The sequence below is a fragment of the Amblyomma americanum genome, chromosome 4, assembly GCF_052857255.1.
Source record: "Amblyomma americanum isolate KBUSLIRL-KWMA chromosome 4, ASM5285725v1, whole genome shotgun sequence".
Taxonomy (NCBI): Eukaryota; Metazoa; Arthropoda; class Arachnida; order Ixodida; family Ixodidae; genus Amblyomma; species Amblyomma americanum.
The window spans coordinates 213,481,395-213,500,565 of NC_135500.1; the positions used below are offsets into that span (position 1 = coordinate 213,481,395).

The 19,171-nt window shown below is 47.7% G+C and overlaps 1 protein-coding gene across 3 annotated transcripts in view; it reads left to right on the forward strand.

Annotated features, from left to right (window-relative positions):
- LOC144129284 (eukaryotic translation initiation factor 4 gamma 2-like) overlaps positions 1-19,171 on the forward strand; it is a 176,328-nt gene that overhangs the window by 9,156 nt on the left and 148,001 nt on the right. For 2 of the 3 annotated variants that reach the window (XM_077663303.1, XM_077663302.1), the window contains exons 4-7: positions 1,300-1,701; positions 2,960-3,184; positions 8,986-9,291; positions 13,382-13,693. In XM_077663303.1, the coding sequence (XP_077519429.1) occupies positions 1,300-1,701; positions 2,960-3,184; positions 8,986-9,291; positions 13,382-13,693 (1,245 nt within the window). Of the gene's footprint in view, positions 1-1,299; positions 1,702-2,959; positions 3,185-8,985; positions 9,292-13,381; positions 13,824-19,171 lie in introns of all 3 variants that reach the window. The other variant, XR_013313902.1, reaches the window with a different exon arrangement.

Sequence of the window (19,171 nt, forward strand, 5' to 3'; positions counted from 1 at the left end):
CAGGTTTAAGAACCATTGTGTGAAGGCTATTATCAAGAGTGGCTGCTCTGAGATTGCGGGTTGGAGCAAGAGGTGCTTCGTGTCTTCACTCCGGGCTGCGACGCAGTCTATGGGTGGCATTAAACAATACAAACAAGCACCAGTACTGCTGTCACTTTAGATTGTTACCATGAGGGATGCGACTTGCACGGAAACGGGTCTTGAGGTGCGCATTTGATGGTAGGCACATGGTAAGCTACAACAGTCTATCTCGGATATAGTGAACTTGAATTTGATTGCTAAATAGCTTGAGATATATCTAAAAGCAAGAATACAGTGCATCCACGCTAGTGGTGTACTTCGTGCAGACAGAGCCTGCTTGTAGCGACGTGCAGCCTGGTGGCATAATGGCAGCACACTGCTTGTTAGGCCTAGTGCATCTAAACCGTAGCAGACAGCGCTTTGGAAGTGGCCACCGCTTATCATGAGAGGCCAGCGCTTCCAGTACACTATAAATAGAATAACCTGATTGGAATTAAGGTGCAGTTGCTCTTTCTGATGCCTTCGCCAGCGATTTACTTCGATCAGTTAGGTTGGCTTTACACGTAACAAGCTGTGCCCAGTATGTCTTTTCCGCATTACAGCTGTGTCGAGTGGTAAATGCGTGAGAAACCTAAAACGCTCTCAAAACACACCCCACATTCGCTTTGTCATGTGGTTTTCCAGTGCTAGCACTGCCAGCAGGTGTCCAAGGCTGCGTAGGCGATCTGGCTGCAGGCGAGAAAAGTGGTAGCGAGAGTGCCTTTAGGAGAAGCAGCGTTTGCAAGGGCCCAGTTTGGTGTATCTGTTTCACTGAAAGTGAGTTCGATAAATGCGAGGAACAGTGCTGTATTTTGCATGGGATTGTCAAGGGAATGTTCTCTCTGTTCGATACAAACAATAATTCAATACATGTGTGATCACCCGTACAGACTAAGCATTCAGCATATAACTGGTGGCTGAAATGAGAATTGGTCATGTCTGTGTGAACTATGTTGTCGAATGCACTAAAGTTGCAGTGTACTCAACTTGAGGACTGCGTCACAACTTGGGTCACTCTGTGCCTTCTATGCCACTCAAGGCACAACTTCCGTCACCATTGGACTATGTTGGATATGTACTTGCGAAGGCCTAGTCCAATGTGTTGTTGCTGTATGATTGCAGTGGATTATAGCCAGAGTCATTTTAAAACGTTATACCCCATTCACCCTATTTACTCTTGAAGGCTATGCATCCAACTTACGATCACAACCTCCTCTTTCCCCTTGTTGCTGGATGCAGCCCCCGATCGTGATCAAGCAAGTGGTGCAAGACAAGAATCGTGCCAATCGAAGTGCTCCCGAGCGCGAGAAGGGGGCCACCCGTGAGGAGGTGATAGCACGGGTGGATGAGCTTCTCGCCTCCCTGAAATTGACCAACGGCACAGAGCACCAGCAGCAGCAAGGCACCACCACCAACAACACAACCAACAACAACGGCACCGCCACTCCCACCAGCGACAATGGGCTGCCGGATGAAGCGGGCCGAGCGTTCGAGGCGCTCAAGATCCCACGAAAATTTCTTTCGGAGGCACTGGCACATGCCATGCTGGCCACCCTTGACAAGCCCCAAGCTGAGCTGCTGCCCCAGATGGCTCTGGCCTACAAGAAGGATGGTGGAGCAGCGTACCTCGAAGCCCTGCAGGTGAGTTGAACTGCTGTTTGTGACAGTTCTTACTTTTAATTTTTGGTGTTCCTAGTGCGAGCAATACAGTCGAAGCCTCTTGTAACGCACAGGACGATGCAGACAAGTGCTACTCACCCAACTTTCGGCTTTACTTAGTACGATATTTGTATTTTGACTGTTGCTTGTCGCCATTGGCCTCGAAGGGTTCAGTAGTGTGCTGTTAAGTTTAGTTGTCGAGCGATGAATGGCACGACCAGAGCAGAGATTGGATCTTTTGCTGATGTCTGCCGAGAGTGTCGTTTTTCAGTGCCCTCTGCGTCACTTTCTGTGATTGGTTGCAGCAGTTGCCGAAGTTGAGCCTACGTTGTGTGCAGCAGTGTAGTGGCTTAGCAATGCCATTTGTCTGCAGTAATTGCCACGGCAAATTTCTTCTAGAAACGATTTAAATGATGGTTGCATTTGATGCTGGCTCATTTTTTAAAAAGGATATCGCTGAAAGGTGTGCTGTCTTGAAACTTTGGGTCAGAAGGCTGGGAAATCCGACAGCATGAGACTTTTGTGGCGACTGCCCTTTTTGACCTAAGCAGTCGTGCAATCTTCGCTACTCGCGAGTGTGAATTTGTGAGTCGCGAAGGTTGCATGACCGTTTTGGAAGAGAAGTGGCATGTTGGCCTTGCAACCACTCTCAAATGAGTTGCATGCTCTTTGCAACTCCGGTGCAGCCCATCACTGCACAAGTTGGGTTGCAGATAGTGCCACCGATCTCCTGCTATCTCTGCTATGAGACGATCTGCTGTGCTCATTTTTTTAACAGTATGTTGATCACATTGTTGGAACAGACGTGCTATGAGCTTGCCTTTCATCTTGCTTATGACTTGGTGGTACATGCCTGTTGGTGTCCAGCATTTGGTGTTTTGTTGCTTGGCAAGCTCTTCTTAGATATAGATTCCTTGGGCTGGTTATTGGAACTAGGTGGTTGAACAGAAGCCACTTAGAAACTTCTGTTGGGGCAGGTTGTGGGGAGAAGCGCAGGGGTGTGCACTAGCATTCCCTATAATTTTCCATTCTTGCAAACACGTGACTGGCAACACGAACAGACGCAAGTGCTGAATGGCAAGTTTGTAGTGTCCTCCACTTGCGTGTAGCCACTTATGTTTATACTGTAGAAACATCTTGGACAAGTCTGTGCAGGTACTATTGTTCATTTGGAGCTGGAATGTTTTTGTGCCCCTTCTCTCTTTCTGAATATCTCTTTTCTCGTGTGGTGATGGTGCAGGAGGTGTTTGGGCGCATGTCTGCACTGGAGGCTGAGATGCCCCTGGTGAAGAGCATGGTGGCGGGGCACGTAGCCCGTGGTGTGGCCAAGGGCCTGGTGTCCCTCTCGGAGCTGGCGCAGGCCCTGCCTCAGGGGCAGCACTACCCGCTCTTTCTGCTCGTGCTGCAACAGCTGTCCCGCACCCAGGGGCGCGCCTGGCTCACCCAGGGGCTGGCACAGGCCAAGGTAAAGATGGTACTGGAACATGCCTGGCAGCATTTGATGATGCTAAACTTTTATGGCGCAAGGGCAACTTTTGGCCGAAGAGCGCCATGGCACAAGGTAGTCTTCATTACACAAGTTGGGGTCAAAGATCTATTTTCCAAGCATTTCATCCCAGATGAGCAGAGCACCAGGTCACGGTAAACCTTGGGCTCATAGTATCACCGATGGGTACCTGGCGGTGCTGGGGATTAAAAACTGCACTCCTCACAAATGCGAGGAGTGTTCTCAAATCATTAGCCCACCGATGTGGTATGCCAGGCATTATTTAGATTGTCTGTGAAAGTGTGCAGCGGAACGGCCGGCTGCGTGCAGATTGCAGGAACCTGAGATTTGCATGCAGGTGGCAGTGTGGAATTGGTGCTTCAAATGCGCCGCCAAGTGTGTTTTGTTGAAAGACCATTGTGCATCTCGTTGTGCATCTTTGCTGATAGCCTGGAGTAGCACCAATGATTTGTGGGACACTAGGCCATTATTGTTGGGAAATATTTCAGAAATTTCTTCTGTTCATTAACTCTAACCATCAATTCCCGAAAAACATGAAAATCTGAACTTTTGGTGATATCATACGCATTGCCAACACTTTTAAATACTTTTTGAAAATCGGGTCTTGACTTTTTGTCACTCATTCTTTCTCAAGTAATTGAAGAGCATTTTTATGTAATTTGCATTCTTTGTCCTTATTTTTTTGCATATTTCATATGAAGTCAATTGCCATGTATGTGTATTTCCTGTTCACGTTGCTTGCCTTGTAAAAGAGGCTGCGGCCTCTTGTCAAGTCGCTTGCCTGTAAAAAGACTTACCCACAGTCTCCTCCATCACTGATGGAAATAAAGAAGTTATTATTATTTTTGTCAAATGACTGTTGTCAGGCTTCAAACGCGTGCTAAAGGCACCGCTTGCAGCTTGCAGCTACACCTGATAACAATATTTATGGCGAGGCCATATTCTCGTTCGCCTCTGCCTACAGTGACGCTACTGCCTCACACTTTGCACTTAACGCATGACATGATCGCGTTCGCGGAGTTAAAGTTGACGATAACGAAGCCTGGCTCGATGTTGACTGGCGCGACCGCATCGTCGTCAGTGTGTGAGAAAATCCAGCTTTCGCGTCGTTGCCGGCATTGAAGCTACGACTTTAAGCTTTTCTTGCGTTTCAACCTCTCTCTGCACCAAATCCGCACGTTGCAACATTGCAGTGTCATACCGAACGCGGCCGTTGTCCGCAGCACTTGGACTCGTCGACGAGCTGGCTAGGTGTATTTCAGCACTGTCCACGGCTTTGGCATCCACCGAAGGAATGGCACATTTCTGGAAGTTACAAAGAGATCGCTTCTTTCTTCTGCCGAATTTGTGCCTTGTGTTAAACTTTCCCGTTGGATCAGACATCGTTGCACACTTGCCAGAAAGAACAAAGAGACTCGTCGTCACGTTAACTGCGGAGTGGAGCAGACGGGAGCCTTGCGCAGCCATTCACAGCGCGCTTTTTGGTCACGTGCGCTAGCTCGACAAATAGGGCACGCGTTGGGACTTTTCTTTGTGCATGGATTTTGTTCGTCACTAGTGAACGGTCTGAGCCATTTGTGGCGGGAAATTGAAGAAAAGCCACTTTCTAACGAGACCAAGATGGCTGCTGTTGCGCGTGTGGAAAGAGGGCTATGCGCCGTGGCAAAAAGCATTGTTCTTGCGTAGAATTCAGCTCACAGGGATGTTATAAATTGATTGTGCGCTCAAAATACAGAACCACGAGACTGGAATCGTGGTGCATTTTAGGATTATTAGCTGTAGATTTCGAAAAACTAAATTTCAAAAAAGCGATTTTTTTCGTCTCAAAGAGCAGTGTTCCCTCTTAATGTGATAAAAGTCCTTGTGCACTTGTGCAATATATTATGAAAGTCTTTTGGAGAGCGCTTTTAAGAAACTTCGCTGCAGGTAACTGATGGGTAAATGGCATGCTGAAATGCACGCCATTGGCTTGTAAGCCGCCGCGGTGTCTGAGTGGTTATGGCGCTCGGCTGCTGGCCCGAAAGACTTGGGTTCGATCCCGGCCGCGGCGGTGGAATTTCGATCGAGGCGAAAATCTAGAGGCCTGTGTACTGTGCGATGTCAGTGCATGTTAAAGAACCCCAGGTGGTCGAAATTTCCGGAGCCCTTTACTACGGCGTCTCTCATAGCCCGAGTCTCTTTGGGACGTTAAACCCATATAAACCAAACCAAAACATTGGCTTGTGTTCACATCAAGGAGTGCAGTAAGGGTAAAATTATTATCCTGCCTATCATAGAAGTTGAGTCATGGGGTTTTGTAGTCTCCATTTCAGAAACCGGAAGGAATGGTGGTAACGGTGTTTCTGGAGTGGTTTTAACAGCTGTAACTCATTCCACATTAGTCAGGATGGTAATTTTACCCTTATTGCACTTCTTAATCTTGAGACAAAGCAATAGCATGCATTACAGCATGTCCCCTGCAGCGAAATTTCTCTAAAAATAATTGCATAAGTGCACAAAGACATGTTTTTAGGGGTGTGCGAATATTGAAAATTTTGAATATTAATGTGAAGAAAACGTGGCTTCAAATATAGAATCTATTATCTGTTCGGTACAAAAAAAAGCTATTTCAGAAAATGAGAAGCAAGGAAATGTTTTTGCCCTAATGGTCTGTGGTCTCTGCAACTGAAATAAACAAATGGACTGCTATATAAAAAAATGTGCATAGAAGTGTATACCACATGATTAGACAGCATAGCACAATATCCAACCTGTAATGTGGCCATGCAAAATGGAAAGCCATTAAATTCCAAGACTGGCTACAAAGAATAATGTGATAACTAGTAAAACCTCATTTAGAGATCAAGGCACTGGAAGAAATGCCAGAGTTATCCGAAGCTAAAAATAAAAAGCCCTGCCGAAAATGTGGTACTAGCCTTATGATGTGGTTCCATTGTGCAAACACCTGTAAGCCCATAATGAGCGCCCAGTTTCGCCTTGCTGGAATAACGCGAACGTCAGTGAGGGGAGCACGCATATTGGCGACTACCAGTGAATGCACGGGGGCTAGCAGCTGCAATTTGCAGTCTCTGCGGGCTAACGGCGAAGCTCGGAAACTGAAATGACGTGGCCAGGCTGCCTTCTGGCCTAGTGATAAGGGCCTTCCGAATGTTGTCACGCCCGCTGTTAAGCTTACTTAAAATGCACGCGGGTTGCAATGCACGGTGCAATAGGCGGCATTTTTATAGAATTACTTCCCTGTTGCGACACCTTGACTTGCTCCTTTGGGAGCCTCACGCGAAATTCCGCAAGGAGGCTTTCCGGCATAATTTAATTTTTCAAAATGAAATGGCGGAGATCACTCTAAGTTAAGGCGGCACGACAAATGCCATAAGTGTTAGCATTAAGTATGCAATATATTACGGAAGGATAAAAAAATGCGCGCTTTCATGTTGCGATTGTTCGAAGCAGGTCGTGGGCCATCTTGCTTGCGGAATTTCTCGTGAGGTCAAGCCTGGCGGTGTCTGAATGCTATCGGTCCACATGATAAAATACTGAGGAGGAAAGGAATCTGACCTTTTTGTATTGTTTTCCGGGAACTGTAAACTCTGTCGTTGGATAATCTGCCAGATATTGTGGTTTTGCCACGGTCAAATTCATGAGTCAGCATGGTATACGATCCCTGGTGAGTATTCGGGAAATTTCTAATATTCGAAATTTCTCGAATACAAACCAAATACCCACCATGTTCAATTCTTATTCGAAATTTCGAATGTTTGCACGCCCCTACTTATGTTTAAATGACATTTAGAATCTGCACACAAAATACATGTTCTATTGTGCATACAGTCGACGACCGAAAATTCGGACACCTGATTTTTCGGACATGCTTGATTATTCGGACTTTTTCGCGGCACCGCGACATGGCCCATAGAGCCGATGTATAAGAGCGCTTGAAATTTCGGACGCACTGGAACTGACTGCTCGATTTTTCGGACCTTGTTCGCGCTCGCTGCAATACCCACGCCGCCATATACCGTATTTACTCGCGTAATGAACCCACTTTTCTGGAAGAAATATTGACACCAGTTTGGGGGGAGGGTTCATTACGCGGGAAACAAAATAAGTTTCCAACAGATTTTTTTGGAAGGGCCGAGAATTCATATATCTCCCTGGGTCCGTCCAGTCATCAACAAACACACGCGGTCAGGCGGGTTTGTGTTCGTGCTGCTGCTGTCAAAGCATCGTTCACTTCGACGCGATTGATCCGGCAATTTTGTGGCAGCCCCGCGGTGCCGGCCATTCGCGTCGAGATAACCCGAACATGCTGAACACCGGCCCTGATGAAGGTCAGGCGGGCGTTTTGTGCGAGAGGTTAAAAAAACGCACAGGACGGTGACGAGTGCATAATGCGAATGACTATGCCTTAGCTTACAGCATACAACGTCTTAGCCAAGTTCGCCGAGCGCGCTGCGCTCTCCCCTCTGGCAGGAGTCCTCAAAAAATAAACAAGTGGTGGTGTTATCGGCGGCAAGCAGCATATTGGCGCGCTGCCCCCCCCTGCCAAGGTCTGCGCTGTGGACGGCGCGAAAACTGAGGAACCAGCTACAAAAAGCTAAAGGCTGAAAAAAAAAGTAAATTCTGACCGACAAAAGTGTCTGGGGGGGGGGGGGGTTGCGAGTGGGTTCATTATGCGAGTAAATACGGTAATGCGTACAGTGGAACCTCATTAATTCAAACTGCAGGAGAGATCGAAAACTTGACCAAACAAAACTAAATTCAAGCTTAAAGGAAGCCTTTTAACTTCATGTGCTGAAATTCTGCGCGAGTGAGTCAGTACATTGCGCCCGCATGGTTTTGAATTCGTACTGTTTTTAAATATGTTCCGCCGCACGAACTTGAACAGTAGTAAGAGATCGCAAGACTCATCTGTGCCGAGCCATTCGTCCTGGAGATGGAAATTTCCGAGGTAGCAGCGTAGCGCGTGGGAGGCGTACGGCTCCACGGAAACGGCGAGCGCGGGAGGAAATGGTGGTGCATTTCAAAGCGAGGCCAGCATACCCGCGGCAAAACGCACCCCAACCCTGACTTTTCTATCGTAAAACCGTAAACAACTGGCGTTTCGATGACATGCAAGACTCCACCGCAGAGCGCATATCGCCGGATATGATGCCGATTTCAGCTCTAGTCGCTAGGCCCAATGACGAAGGCCAACGCCGACTGAGCGCTAGCTTCGGCTGTTTCTCGGTTATTGTTTCGCCATCTTCGCGTTCTCGTTCCAGGCCCATCGTACTGCGGGCGCAGCGCAGTTCCCGCGCAGCGGCGTGTTCGCTTTCCCATTTAGACTTTATCCGAACTAGTGCGTTCATCGGCGACATGCCGAGGGCAGCACAGCCAGGCCGAGCTCATGAAAGCGGTCGCCGTCCTCGTCCGTGCATGTCACGCGGCGAAATTTAGTCATCAGGAGCTTTAGAATGTGAGAAATACAACTGATGCCGTCCTCCGGCATATTGGTAATAAGTTGGCGATTTTTTCGGTGAAATTTGATTTTCCGGACTGCCTTATTTTTCGGTCGTTTTCGCGGTCCCTAGAAAGTCCGAAAAATCGGTCGTCGACTGTAGTTGTGCCTTCATAAATTTTTCTTCAGCGAGGAGGGTCTTTCTTAATTTGAAGATTTTTCACAGCACAATAGACCTGTGTTAGTCCAAACAGCCACACAGTGCCAAGCTGCAGGCCATAAGTGTGTACGAGACTGACCACTGCTTTCCTGTCTCACTTAGGTGGACCTTGAGTCTGTGCTGCCTGAGGGAAACCGTGGACCAGAGCGGTTGGCTGAGGTCTTAGAAGACCGGGGCCTGGGCTTCCTGCTGCCTCGACTGCAGGGTGACCTGTGGCGGCAGCTTAAGGCAGACCCCAGCCCGACAGCTTTGTACCGCTGGCTGCGGGACTCTGTTGACCCCCAGCAGCAGACACAGCCGTCATTTGTGCACGCCCTGGTCACCTGCCTGCTGAGGTACATCCTGGGGCAGACTACCATGCCTCAGCTGCTCAACCAGGGCAACACTGACTCCACTGACAATAACGAGGTGGGTGGCTTTGCGGTGTGAGGAGCGTGCGGGCAGTCATTGACCTGCATGCTCATTGGCTGAATGCATGTCACGGGTTCCCTTCAAAGTTGGAGCTACCTGCACAAATGCGGGTTTGTTGCAGGCATAATTTGGTTGCATAATTTTCCACGCCTGTGCAGTATGACTAACTGCTCTTTAGGTGTGGAGCAGGTGCACTAGCTTTGGCAGCGTTTACTGCCATCTACGAAACGGGATGTAGATTCGAGGCAGTGTCACTGGAGCTTCAATACAAAGCACGTTAGGCCTAGTGACACTGGCACGCAAGCCTGGCAGATGGTGCGTCGCCAAGAGGGAGAGTCATTGGCATGGGTGCACCCTGTTCTAGCTTTTACGCAGCATAATGTTTTGTCCTTTCTGGTACAATAGAATCTCGATGATACGATTAAGGTTGATTCGAATTTTAGATGATAGGAATTTTGAATGTCCCGGATGGTCTACATTGTACAGAGTATGTTAACGATTCGGTACTATGCAAACAGATTTTCAAGCCCGTGCGGATGATACGAAAGCGCGAGCGCACACTGCTGATTTCTGAGAGGAGTGCACCTCCTTCCAACCACGTCCCGTTGCACTAGCCAAGCCACCTTAGATTGGAAAATGTCATCGTAGAACAGAAAAATTTTGCTCTTTGGCAATCAGTGCTCCGTCCACCACAGGGAATTGACATAAAGGGGGGACACTGCTCTTTGAGGCCGAAAATTGGACATGATTTTTATCTTTTTTGTTTTCATGAACCTGAGGTACTTGCTCAGCTATCTACGAATTTTCGTTGTAAAATACCACCTAATTCATGCGTTATAGCGTCCCTTTAAATTGAGGTCTAATCGCACCGAACTTTTATTGCCCGCAGTTCTAGAAATACGCTGGGGCCATTTTGGTTTCATTTGAAAGGTGTGATTCAGGGTATTCCCATATTCCGGTTGGAAACCATGAGCAAGCGCTGAAAGTGGTAAACAAAATCGGGCAAAACGCGTGCTGGTATTGGTTTTCCACGTCAGCTCCTCTGATAGCCAGGAAATGGCAAGCTTTCAAAACCAAGGAGAGCATTATGAGGGACGTAGAGAGCGGTTTGAAAAAGTCTACGGTGGCAAAAAAGTACGGTGTCGCCGATGTTGCTCTGTCCGCCATTTAGAAGAACGGCGGCAGGAAGACTCCGCGTCATTTGCAAGGAAGCGGATTCATGCGTCAAAGTATGACTATTTCGCCGCTTTGTTTGGACGGTTTTGCGAGGTCCGGGCCCACAGTCTTCCTGTGAGTGGCTCAATATTGCAAGCGAAGGCCAGGTGCCTTGCAGACATTTTGCGGCATGATGGTTTCAACTCGCTGAATGGTTATATTCAGCGTTTCAAGGACCGGCACGAGATAAACTCCTCGTCGCCGACCCCGACGGCGTTGCGTGTGAAGTAGCCGCCTCAGATGAAGACATCATGGCAGCGGTGCGCGGTCGCGATGAGCCTCTATCCGAGAGTGAGCCAAACGAAGTGAGTGAAAGTGCAGCAGAAGTTTCGTGCAAAGACCCACTTGGCTGTTGCAAGAAACTGCGCTCAGAGAAAGCTCAGTGAGCAAGCTCTCAAGTGCTTCACTGTTATTGAAAATGAAGTCATTATCTACGCAGTTCAGTAGCAGCGCCAGTGGACGCTTCGACAATCAAATAAACCTCTATGTTGCCAGTGATTGCAGTGTTGTGCCTCTGATGCTTTGTCAGGTGCACTTTGAAAGGTAGGCTGGCCATTCTGAAAATGCGAATGCATGGAAAAACTACGTTTTGGTTACGGTGCAGTACCACTTATAATGCGGATTTTCCCGACTCCTGCGATATGCGTTATAAACGCTCTATGCTGTATTACTACAAATTTTTTGTGCTAGAAAGATAAATGCACAGGTTGTGCAATAAAGCTAACTTTAAACCACTGCTTCCTTAGGAAAAGTTTAAAAATCCTTTGTCTTGGTCAACAAAATGAGCTTTTTCTCTGTCAAGTTTGACCAGCTGTAACTATCGTGCAAGTTGTCCTAGAATGCTCATTTATGCCTTATTGCACTCGTTGGATGCCAGAATAATCCAGAATGTGAAAAATCACATTTAGTAATTGCGTTTTAGTGAGGCGATTACTTGCGAAGATGACAATTTGCGGATTAGTCTGCTGGACGCAGTCCATTTTCTGGCCATGTCTTGGAACTGTGTGACTACGCAACAATCGTGAACTGTGTGTGCAAGTGTGGATTCATGACGACACTAGCTGCACCGCCAATTGCCGAAGGGTCCAATGAAAATTTTGCTACTATTGAAGTGTGGGAGACTCTGGACATTCAAGCTTCTGCTTACGACTTTGTCACTGTTCATGACAACGTTGCAACTTGCTGGTTGCAAACCATTGAAGATAATTAAATTATCTTATGAATCTTAATCAATCAAGATGAATAAAATGAACTGTCATCAAACAGCGATGAAGGGGTGACCTTCTATCATTGATGGCAGAAGCCCTCAGCGCCCTTGACGTTTATGTGCTGCACTAGCAATGCCGGCAGCATTGCTGACGAAACTGCAGCACGGTTTTATTCTTTTCAGGCTGGGTTGTTGGCGAAATAGAGCCCAAGAAAATGCTAACCAGCATTAGACTTTTTCGGCCGAAAGCAACTGAGCCAAATAAACTGTTTCATTTTATGTTAGACTTGGTTTGTTTTGGATCATACGAATTCGGAATGGTGCTAATATTTTTCAGGGTCCCGCGGAATTCGTATCATCGAGATACTACTGTACTACTGCAGAGCTCACAAGATGAGCTAGCAGCGCTGGAGCACTAGGTGTACATAGTTCCAGTGTGTGGGGCAAAGGTGCATGGGATGACATGTCCCAAGGTCGTACCGTGTCACAGGCAGCTATCTTCTGCAGTCATTTGCCTGCAAAAAAAGGGGGGCTTTAAAAATCTCGAACTTCGCCTCTCCTCATGTTCCACTTGCAAGCAATAATCGTGCTTTGGCTGTGTCTACACCACCTCTTGTGATGACACCAGACTATTCGATGCAGCCGCAGGTCATGCCATGAACGAATGCATGCACCATGTGAAGCAAGAAGTCAGTCTTCATAGGCAATGATGCTCAGAAATACTGAAAGAGGTAACCCACGGGATGACTCAAGCAGAAGCACGGACCAGCGGATGCTGCAGCTGTCTATTTCAATGTGATCGCGTGCTCTTTGCTCATTGTCATCTCAATGGCAACGAAGAGCGTGCCATTATCTCAAGTGGCAACAGTGAAGTTCAAATCGCAAAGCCAATCCAAGCCAGTCCCCCCCCCCCCCCCCCCGATTGTGTTTAAATCCAAGATGGCGCCTTTCATGGCGGTGGAGAACCAGTTAGTTGTGACAGTGATGCGCGCTCACCCTATATTAGGCTAAAAAAAATGAACTACCAGTTACAATTGATCCCCTAGCTTTGCTGGCATCTATTTTAGTTCGAAAAAATCACAATTTGGACACCACAGAGCCTGAAATATTGGTCGCGAAAATGTGCACATTCCTGCGAGGTGCATGATGGTGTCTCGGTTAAGTCCAAAATATGGCAAGAGTCCGAATTCGGTGTTTCTGTATTAGCTGCCAGTGAAATGTACCGCGTTGACAAAATTATACACACATGAATTATTCTTTGGTTCTTTTTTTTTATACATTACTCCTGGCAAGTTGGGGTGCGGCTCTTGCACAAGTTAAACTGGAACCCTCCACTATGCCACCTCTCTGATAGCCTCTATGAAGCTTAGGGATGTAAAAACTTCACATCCAGTATCATACATTTTATATTGGAACTGTTGGAACGGTCCCTTCTAGGGTTTGAATAGTGTACATTGCACATTACTTCAATTCATTCTGCCTGTTAGGTTATTGGGAGTGCATGTTGCCTGTCCTTGGTTGTTGTACAGTGAATAAGTTGCAACGAAATTTTCTGTCAGCTGATTTACGAGTTATTTCTTCATGTGCCATTGTACGGTTGGTGATACCTCTCACACACACAAAGACATGCACACTCAGATTCTTTTCTGGTACTGTGCTGTGCAGAGTGCCGCGCAACAGCAGCAGCAGCAGAACAATGCAGTGGTCCCTGAGCGTGCACAGCTGGACAAGGAGCGGGAGCTGCTGGAGCGGTACCAGCCCTTGCTGCGAGCCTTCCTGGGTGAGCGGCCTGCCCTGCAGCTGGCTGCCCTGTATGCTCTGCAGACTCTGTGGCACTCCCTGGGCTTCCCCAAGGGCATGCTGCTGCGCTGGTTTGTGCTGCTGTATGACCAGGAGATCGTTGAGGAGGAGGCTTTCCTGAAGTGGAAGGAGGACGTCAACGACGACTACCCTGGCAAGGGAAAGGCCCTCTTTCAGGTGCGCGTGCACTGCTGAGCTGTTTGTTGGCTTGCGCTACTGGAAAGAACTGTCTTTGCAGTGATACCGTATTTACACGATTGTAAGTCAACCCCACACATCACATTTCTATAAAAAAAAAAAATTGGAGGCAAGTCTTCAATGCAGACGAGACTGGTCTCTTTCGGCAAATGCTGCCGATTAATACACTCGATCTCTGTGGAAGCTCATGTCACGGCGGGAAAATGAGCAAACTGCGTGTTGCAGTTCTGCTTGCGGCAAACATGGATGGCTCGTGCAAGCTGTGTCCGTTTGTGATCGGAAAGAGCATGTCACCGCGCTGCTTCAAGAATTGCAAGCAGCTTCCCGTCCACTACAGCTTTAATAGAAAGGCCTGGATGACACGCCAGCTGTTTGTTGAATGGCTGCAGGCGTGGGATACAGAGTTGGGCAGGTCGGGCTGCCGAGTATGCCTTCTGTTAGACAGCTGCTCGGCCCATCAAATGACCTGCAAGCTGCAGAACATTGAAATCAAGTTTCTGCCGTTGAACACCACAGAGAGACTGCAGCCCATGGACCAGTGTATCATAAGCGTGAATTGCTGGGCGAGTTGGTACATGTTCAAAAGGGGAAAAAAAACAGCGAAAAAAGATGCAGGACCAGAAGACTCACAGACTGTCGCCGGACTTTCAGCTGATTTATTATTAATTCCACCACGTATTTACAGCCACTACTTGCGCAAGTGCACATACATGCCACATTCATCAAAGTCCGGACGTCATTACGAACCAGATAGTCGCCGACCGATTTTTCGGACTCGAAGGGACCCGAAAAATGGTCCGAATAATCGAACAGTCCGAAAAATTCGTGAAGTACAAAAAAATCACTTTATTGAGATGAAATCGGCTTAGAAATGTCACTGATTTTACCTTGCGGAAAATTTCTCTTGCTGGCGACGATTTGCGCCACGGTTGTGCTTTCACTGTACACGCTAGACAGCAAGGTCACCGCATTTAGTTGGAATACTTCCCACGCTTCTTTGACGGACTTGGCGGGGCCATGTTGTCCACATTCCGAGTGTGCCCCACACCGCTCGTTAATCACACGCAAAGATAAGGCACTTTTCTTTCAAAGCGGCGGAACTGCCGGACGCAATCACAAAACGGCGAACAGGTGTAACTTCGTGAAGACTGAGCGCCACTTGGTCAACGCGGTCAGTGAAACCCAAGTGACGAAACGGCGAATGGTGAACGTATGAGACTCGCCGCGGTGGCTCAGTGGTTAGGACGCTCGGCTACTGATCCGGAATACCCGGGTTGGAGCCCGGCCGCGGTGGCCGCGTTTCGATAGAGGCGAAATGCAAAGGCGCCCATGTGCTGTGCCATGTCAGTGCACGTTAAAGATCCCAAGGTGGTCGAAATTATTCCGGAGCCCTCCATTACGGCACCTCTTCTCTCAGTCCCTCCTTTATCCTTTCCCATCGAGATGTGAGATAGGTCCTGCACAATTTCCTTCCCCAACAACCAATTTTCAACATATGGGACAAGCGATAACTGCCTGCGACAACGTCGCCGACAAGAGCAAGTTGGCGGCGATGACAATCCGGCTGCCACCTCGGAGTGTCGGAGATCGCAGGGACCTCTACTGTCAACAATGAGGTACCGAAAGTGTCAAGCCAAGCCAACTGCAGCATAAATCCACATCAATCCAAGATGGCGCCTTTTGCGTCGGCGAAAAGACGATAAGATGGCCGATTTTGGCCCGCAGGCGACTGAATTAGTCCGAAAAATTGAACTTTCGGACTTTATAAGTCAGAAATATCCGTCGCGAATATGTATGCGCTTCTATGGGGTGACTGACTGTGCCTCATCGAGGTCCGAATTACCCGTCGGCTACTGTAAATGCCACTCTTTGTCAGTGAGAATAACACATGAGTTGCTGATGCAAACACGTTCATTTTGATTAGAAACGCTTCTAATAGTTCGCACTCATGCCTACACTTCCCGCAGCCGATAATGGTAGTGCTGTTGAGGTGGGAACTTGGTCTTAAGACAATTTTTTTTATTTACCGGCAGATTTTGATGACAGTAGCACCGTTTATGTAGTTTTTTGTGCTGATTTCAAATATGCATATAGATTTACTATAAGTAATCTAGTTTTGAAAATATTGAGCACTTTGTCTTCTTTGTTTGGAGTTGAGCTACCTGTAAAACTACAGGTGTTACAATCAAAATTAAGGTATCAAATTAATCTACAACGCTCGGGGAGTGCAAAAATCAAGTTTGAATGTCCTGGTCCCATTTTATGCGAAGTTAGAGCTTGTCAAAGTTTAGACCAAAAAGTCATCTGGACACACAAGGAAACATGTAATTTTTAAAAAGTTTTCCTATAAAGTACCACATATTTATTTATAATTTTGCACTCTATGAGTTTACGTCTCTGGTGCAAAAAGAATTATAGCAATAGCATAAGTAGAACCAGAGATATCGCACCTCCAAACCTTCAAAAAGGTTCAAAAATAGTTTTGAGAAAACGAAGAAAAACGTTTTACAGATTATTTATTCACACAAAACTTTAAAAGAAGCTAGAAAAATGCAATCAGTATGCCCCAGGAGCATCATCTGGGTGCATTGAGTCCCAGTGCTTTCGCTTTACACCCTTCTTCAACACATTTGAACTTTCATGTTTCTTGTCACATTTCCGACTTCGACAAACATCTTTCTCCGTAGCCCTCTTAAGGCCTGTTCTTGGCATATTTGTTTTCAGCTCGCCTAGTATTGTGGCAGCTGCATTCTGGCACCCTGTATTGAAGCGAAGCACCGCCTCAGTGACAGCTGCTTCGACGGCGAACAGTGAGGAGTGACGCTCTTTTGGCACCAGATTCCAGCGGACAGAATGAAGACTCTCATTGGAGTTCTGTGTTCTCCCACGGAAATACCTTTCCACCAGTTTTGTTTCGGAGAGCCGCTCATAAACTGGCAGCAGTGCACAAGCTACATCCTGTGGTAAATTGTAGCTGTGCTTGGGTGCTTGATCTCCTTTTGCAACAGTAGCATTGTGCCGCCACCATGAATCCCTGCCAGTTGGGCACGAGTAGTCAGAGTGATCGTCCGTAGTTGTCACATGGCGGTATATGTTTAACGTGGTTGACGCAATCTTCTTTCTCGACTGGGATAAACCTATAAACTTGCACCTGGTTTATGGCATCAAATGTGTGACTGTCCCCATCGCAGAGGACAGTCGTGTAGCGGAGGTTGTGGCCCTCAATAGATCTCTGAAATAAAGTGAGACCTGCCTCAACCTCCATTTGACCCGATTTACAGTCAGTGTTTTTCTGACATCTGACCTGGTGCTTTTCCTTCCAGTCTCCGTATTCCTCTGCATCAGGTTTCGGACAGTGTTCACAACTTAAGCAAAAATTACTTAGGACGACGTAGTCTAACACATAGCCAGTGAATAGCTCTATCACAGCTTCGACGCCGATATGCGACGAGTGGCCCCGCGTCATCCATGTCCCGTCGAAGCATCCGGCAATATTATTTCGGTGGCCAAAGCACAACTCTTCATACAGCGTCACCACATCACGCGTGCACTGCTTCATTGCGGTTTCTGCTGCTCGCATGGCAGCGGGCTGTAGGGCAGTTTTCAAGTGACACTGAAAAGTTTTCTTGTGCATTGCTTGCCCAGTCAACCCCGTGGCCGAAAATATGTCGTTCATCCCGCGAGAATGTTTACCTCGAAGGGGTTGCAATGTTTCGCGCTGTCAACCCTCTGAGAGCTCCACATGGACGAAACTTCGCCACAGTTTTGCACACCAATATCAGCTTTTGTAGCGAGGCCATAATCTCGATCACCTCGCGCTACCTCCACACACCCACGGCAAGTTTTACACGCCACAAGACTCAGAAGCACATTCAAAGCGGCAAGATCTATAATGACTTAATTTGCAGCTGACAGAGGTGATGCTTCCTCTCTACTGGTCTTGAAACACTAGCTTCCTTTTTGTGGCTGGCTTTGAGTTAATCTGTCGAAGCGCAGCTTTCTCGCAGGCACTCGCTCGTTGCACTTCGCTGCTCGTCACGAACGGCATGTCAATCCTCACGCTACTGTAGTCGCCGCCCAGCGAAGCCGGCGAGGCACAATTTTTTGTCGTTGCAGCGTCCACGCTCGATTGCTGGGCATCCACTATGTGTTGCAGCGACGTCGATTCATTTCCAGCCTCCATTGCGTCAATTCTTACGCGGCGAAGAGACTCGTTGTCCACGTCGTCCAACGCAGTTGGCGCGGTGATGTCTTCTGGCGGCGTAGTATCTGCAGTCGATTGCCGAGCACCCACTAAGCCTGGCGACGGCACCGGTTCATCTGCGCGTTTTTTGGCTTTCTTTCGCCTCCGCCCATAGCGGTTGACAGAACGGAATTTTGTCGGACCTCCAGGCATGGTGATGTGCGCATCGGACAGGACTCTAACAAAATGGAGCCTTTGTTTGGGTGCCCATGGCCGCCCGTCGCGACGGAGCCAATTGTAAGCCGCCATATTGGTCACATGCCTGAACTGGCCAATAGCAACGCACGCTGCGCGTTCTTTTTGTGATCGTTTTATCCACGACCACAGCGGCCACAGTGTTGCTGCTTGAAAGAAAAAAAAAAGCTGGAAGCGTGAACTTTCGAACGTGACCAAAATGGCGCCGGTGGCATGCGTTGTTCCCGAGCTGCGAGCAGTAGAAATCTGGCACGATATGTCCTCAATTTAAAGGGCCGCAATCGCGGCTTTGGTTCTTTCAGCTCATCTAGCATCTGAAATACGGATTATTTTTGCATCGAAATTTGTAAATAGGTGCGGAAATGTGCCAGGTTCCCGAAAATGGAGACTTTGAAAATTCGATTTTTGGGCAGTTTTGGCACTCCTTCACATGTATGGCCAGGTTGCTCCCTGTACCAAAACGCAGCTTTCGGCCATGTTCCCCAAGTCGCTCGTTCAAGCACTGCCCCGTCTGCCCCATGTAAATTTTTCCACAAGAAGTAGGGATAGAATATACTACCCCCACAGCACACTTCGTCAACTTCGTTTGGTGCTTTGTTTTATAGGCAGGTTCTCGCTTGGAGCCGGAGATGCGGACGCAAAGACTGGAAAGATTTCGGAGAGCCGAAAACACCATATTCACTCCAAATTTTTGGGAAACTTTTTTCAGCCCATGTGAAATCCCATGGTGGTAGGGAATCACCTCAAAGTTTCTTGTCCTCTCTGTTGGGTGATGAAGAAGAGGAAGAAGCCTGCTGCTAATACAGAGCACCCAAGTAGACAAAAGGGAACAGCTGGTTGGCAAAGTCTGTGTTGTAATCACTGTCCATTCCCATATAGCGAGTTCTAATATTAACGAGGCGAAACTAGATGAGAAAACTTGGTCCCCCCAAAAAATTGTCCATAATCAGTCGTCAATGTTATCAGGGATCGTATTAATGGGACACGACTGTATTGGAGTCTAGCCTACATGATATTGG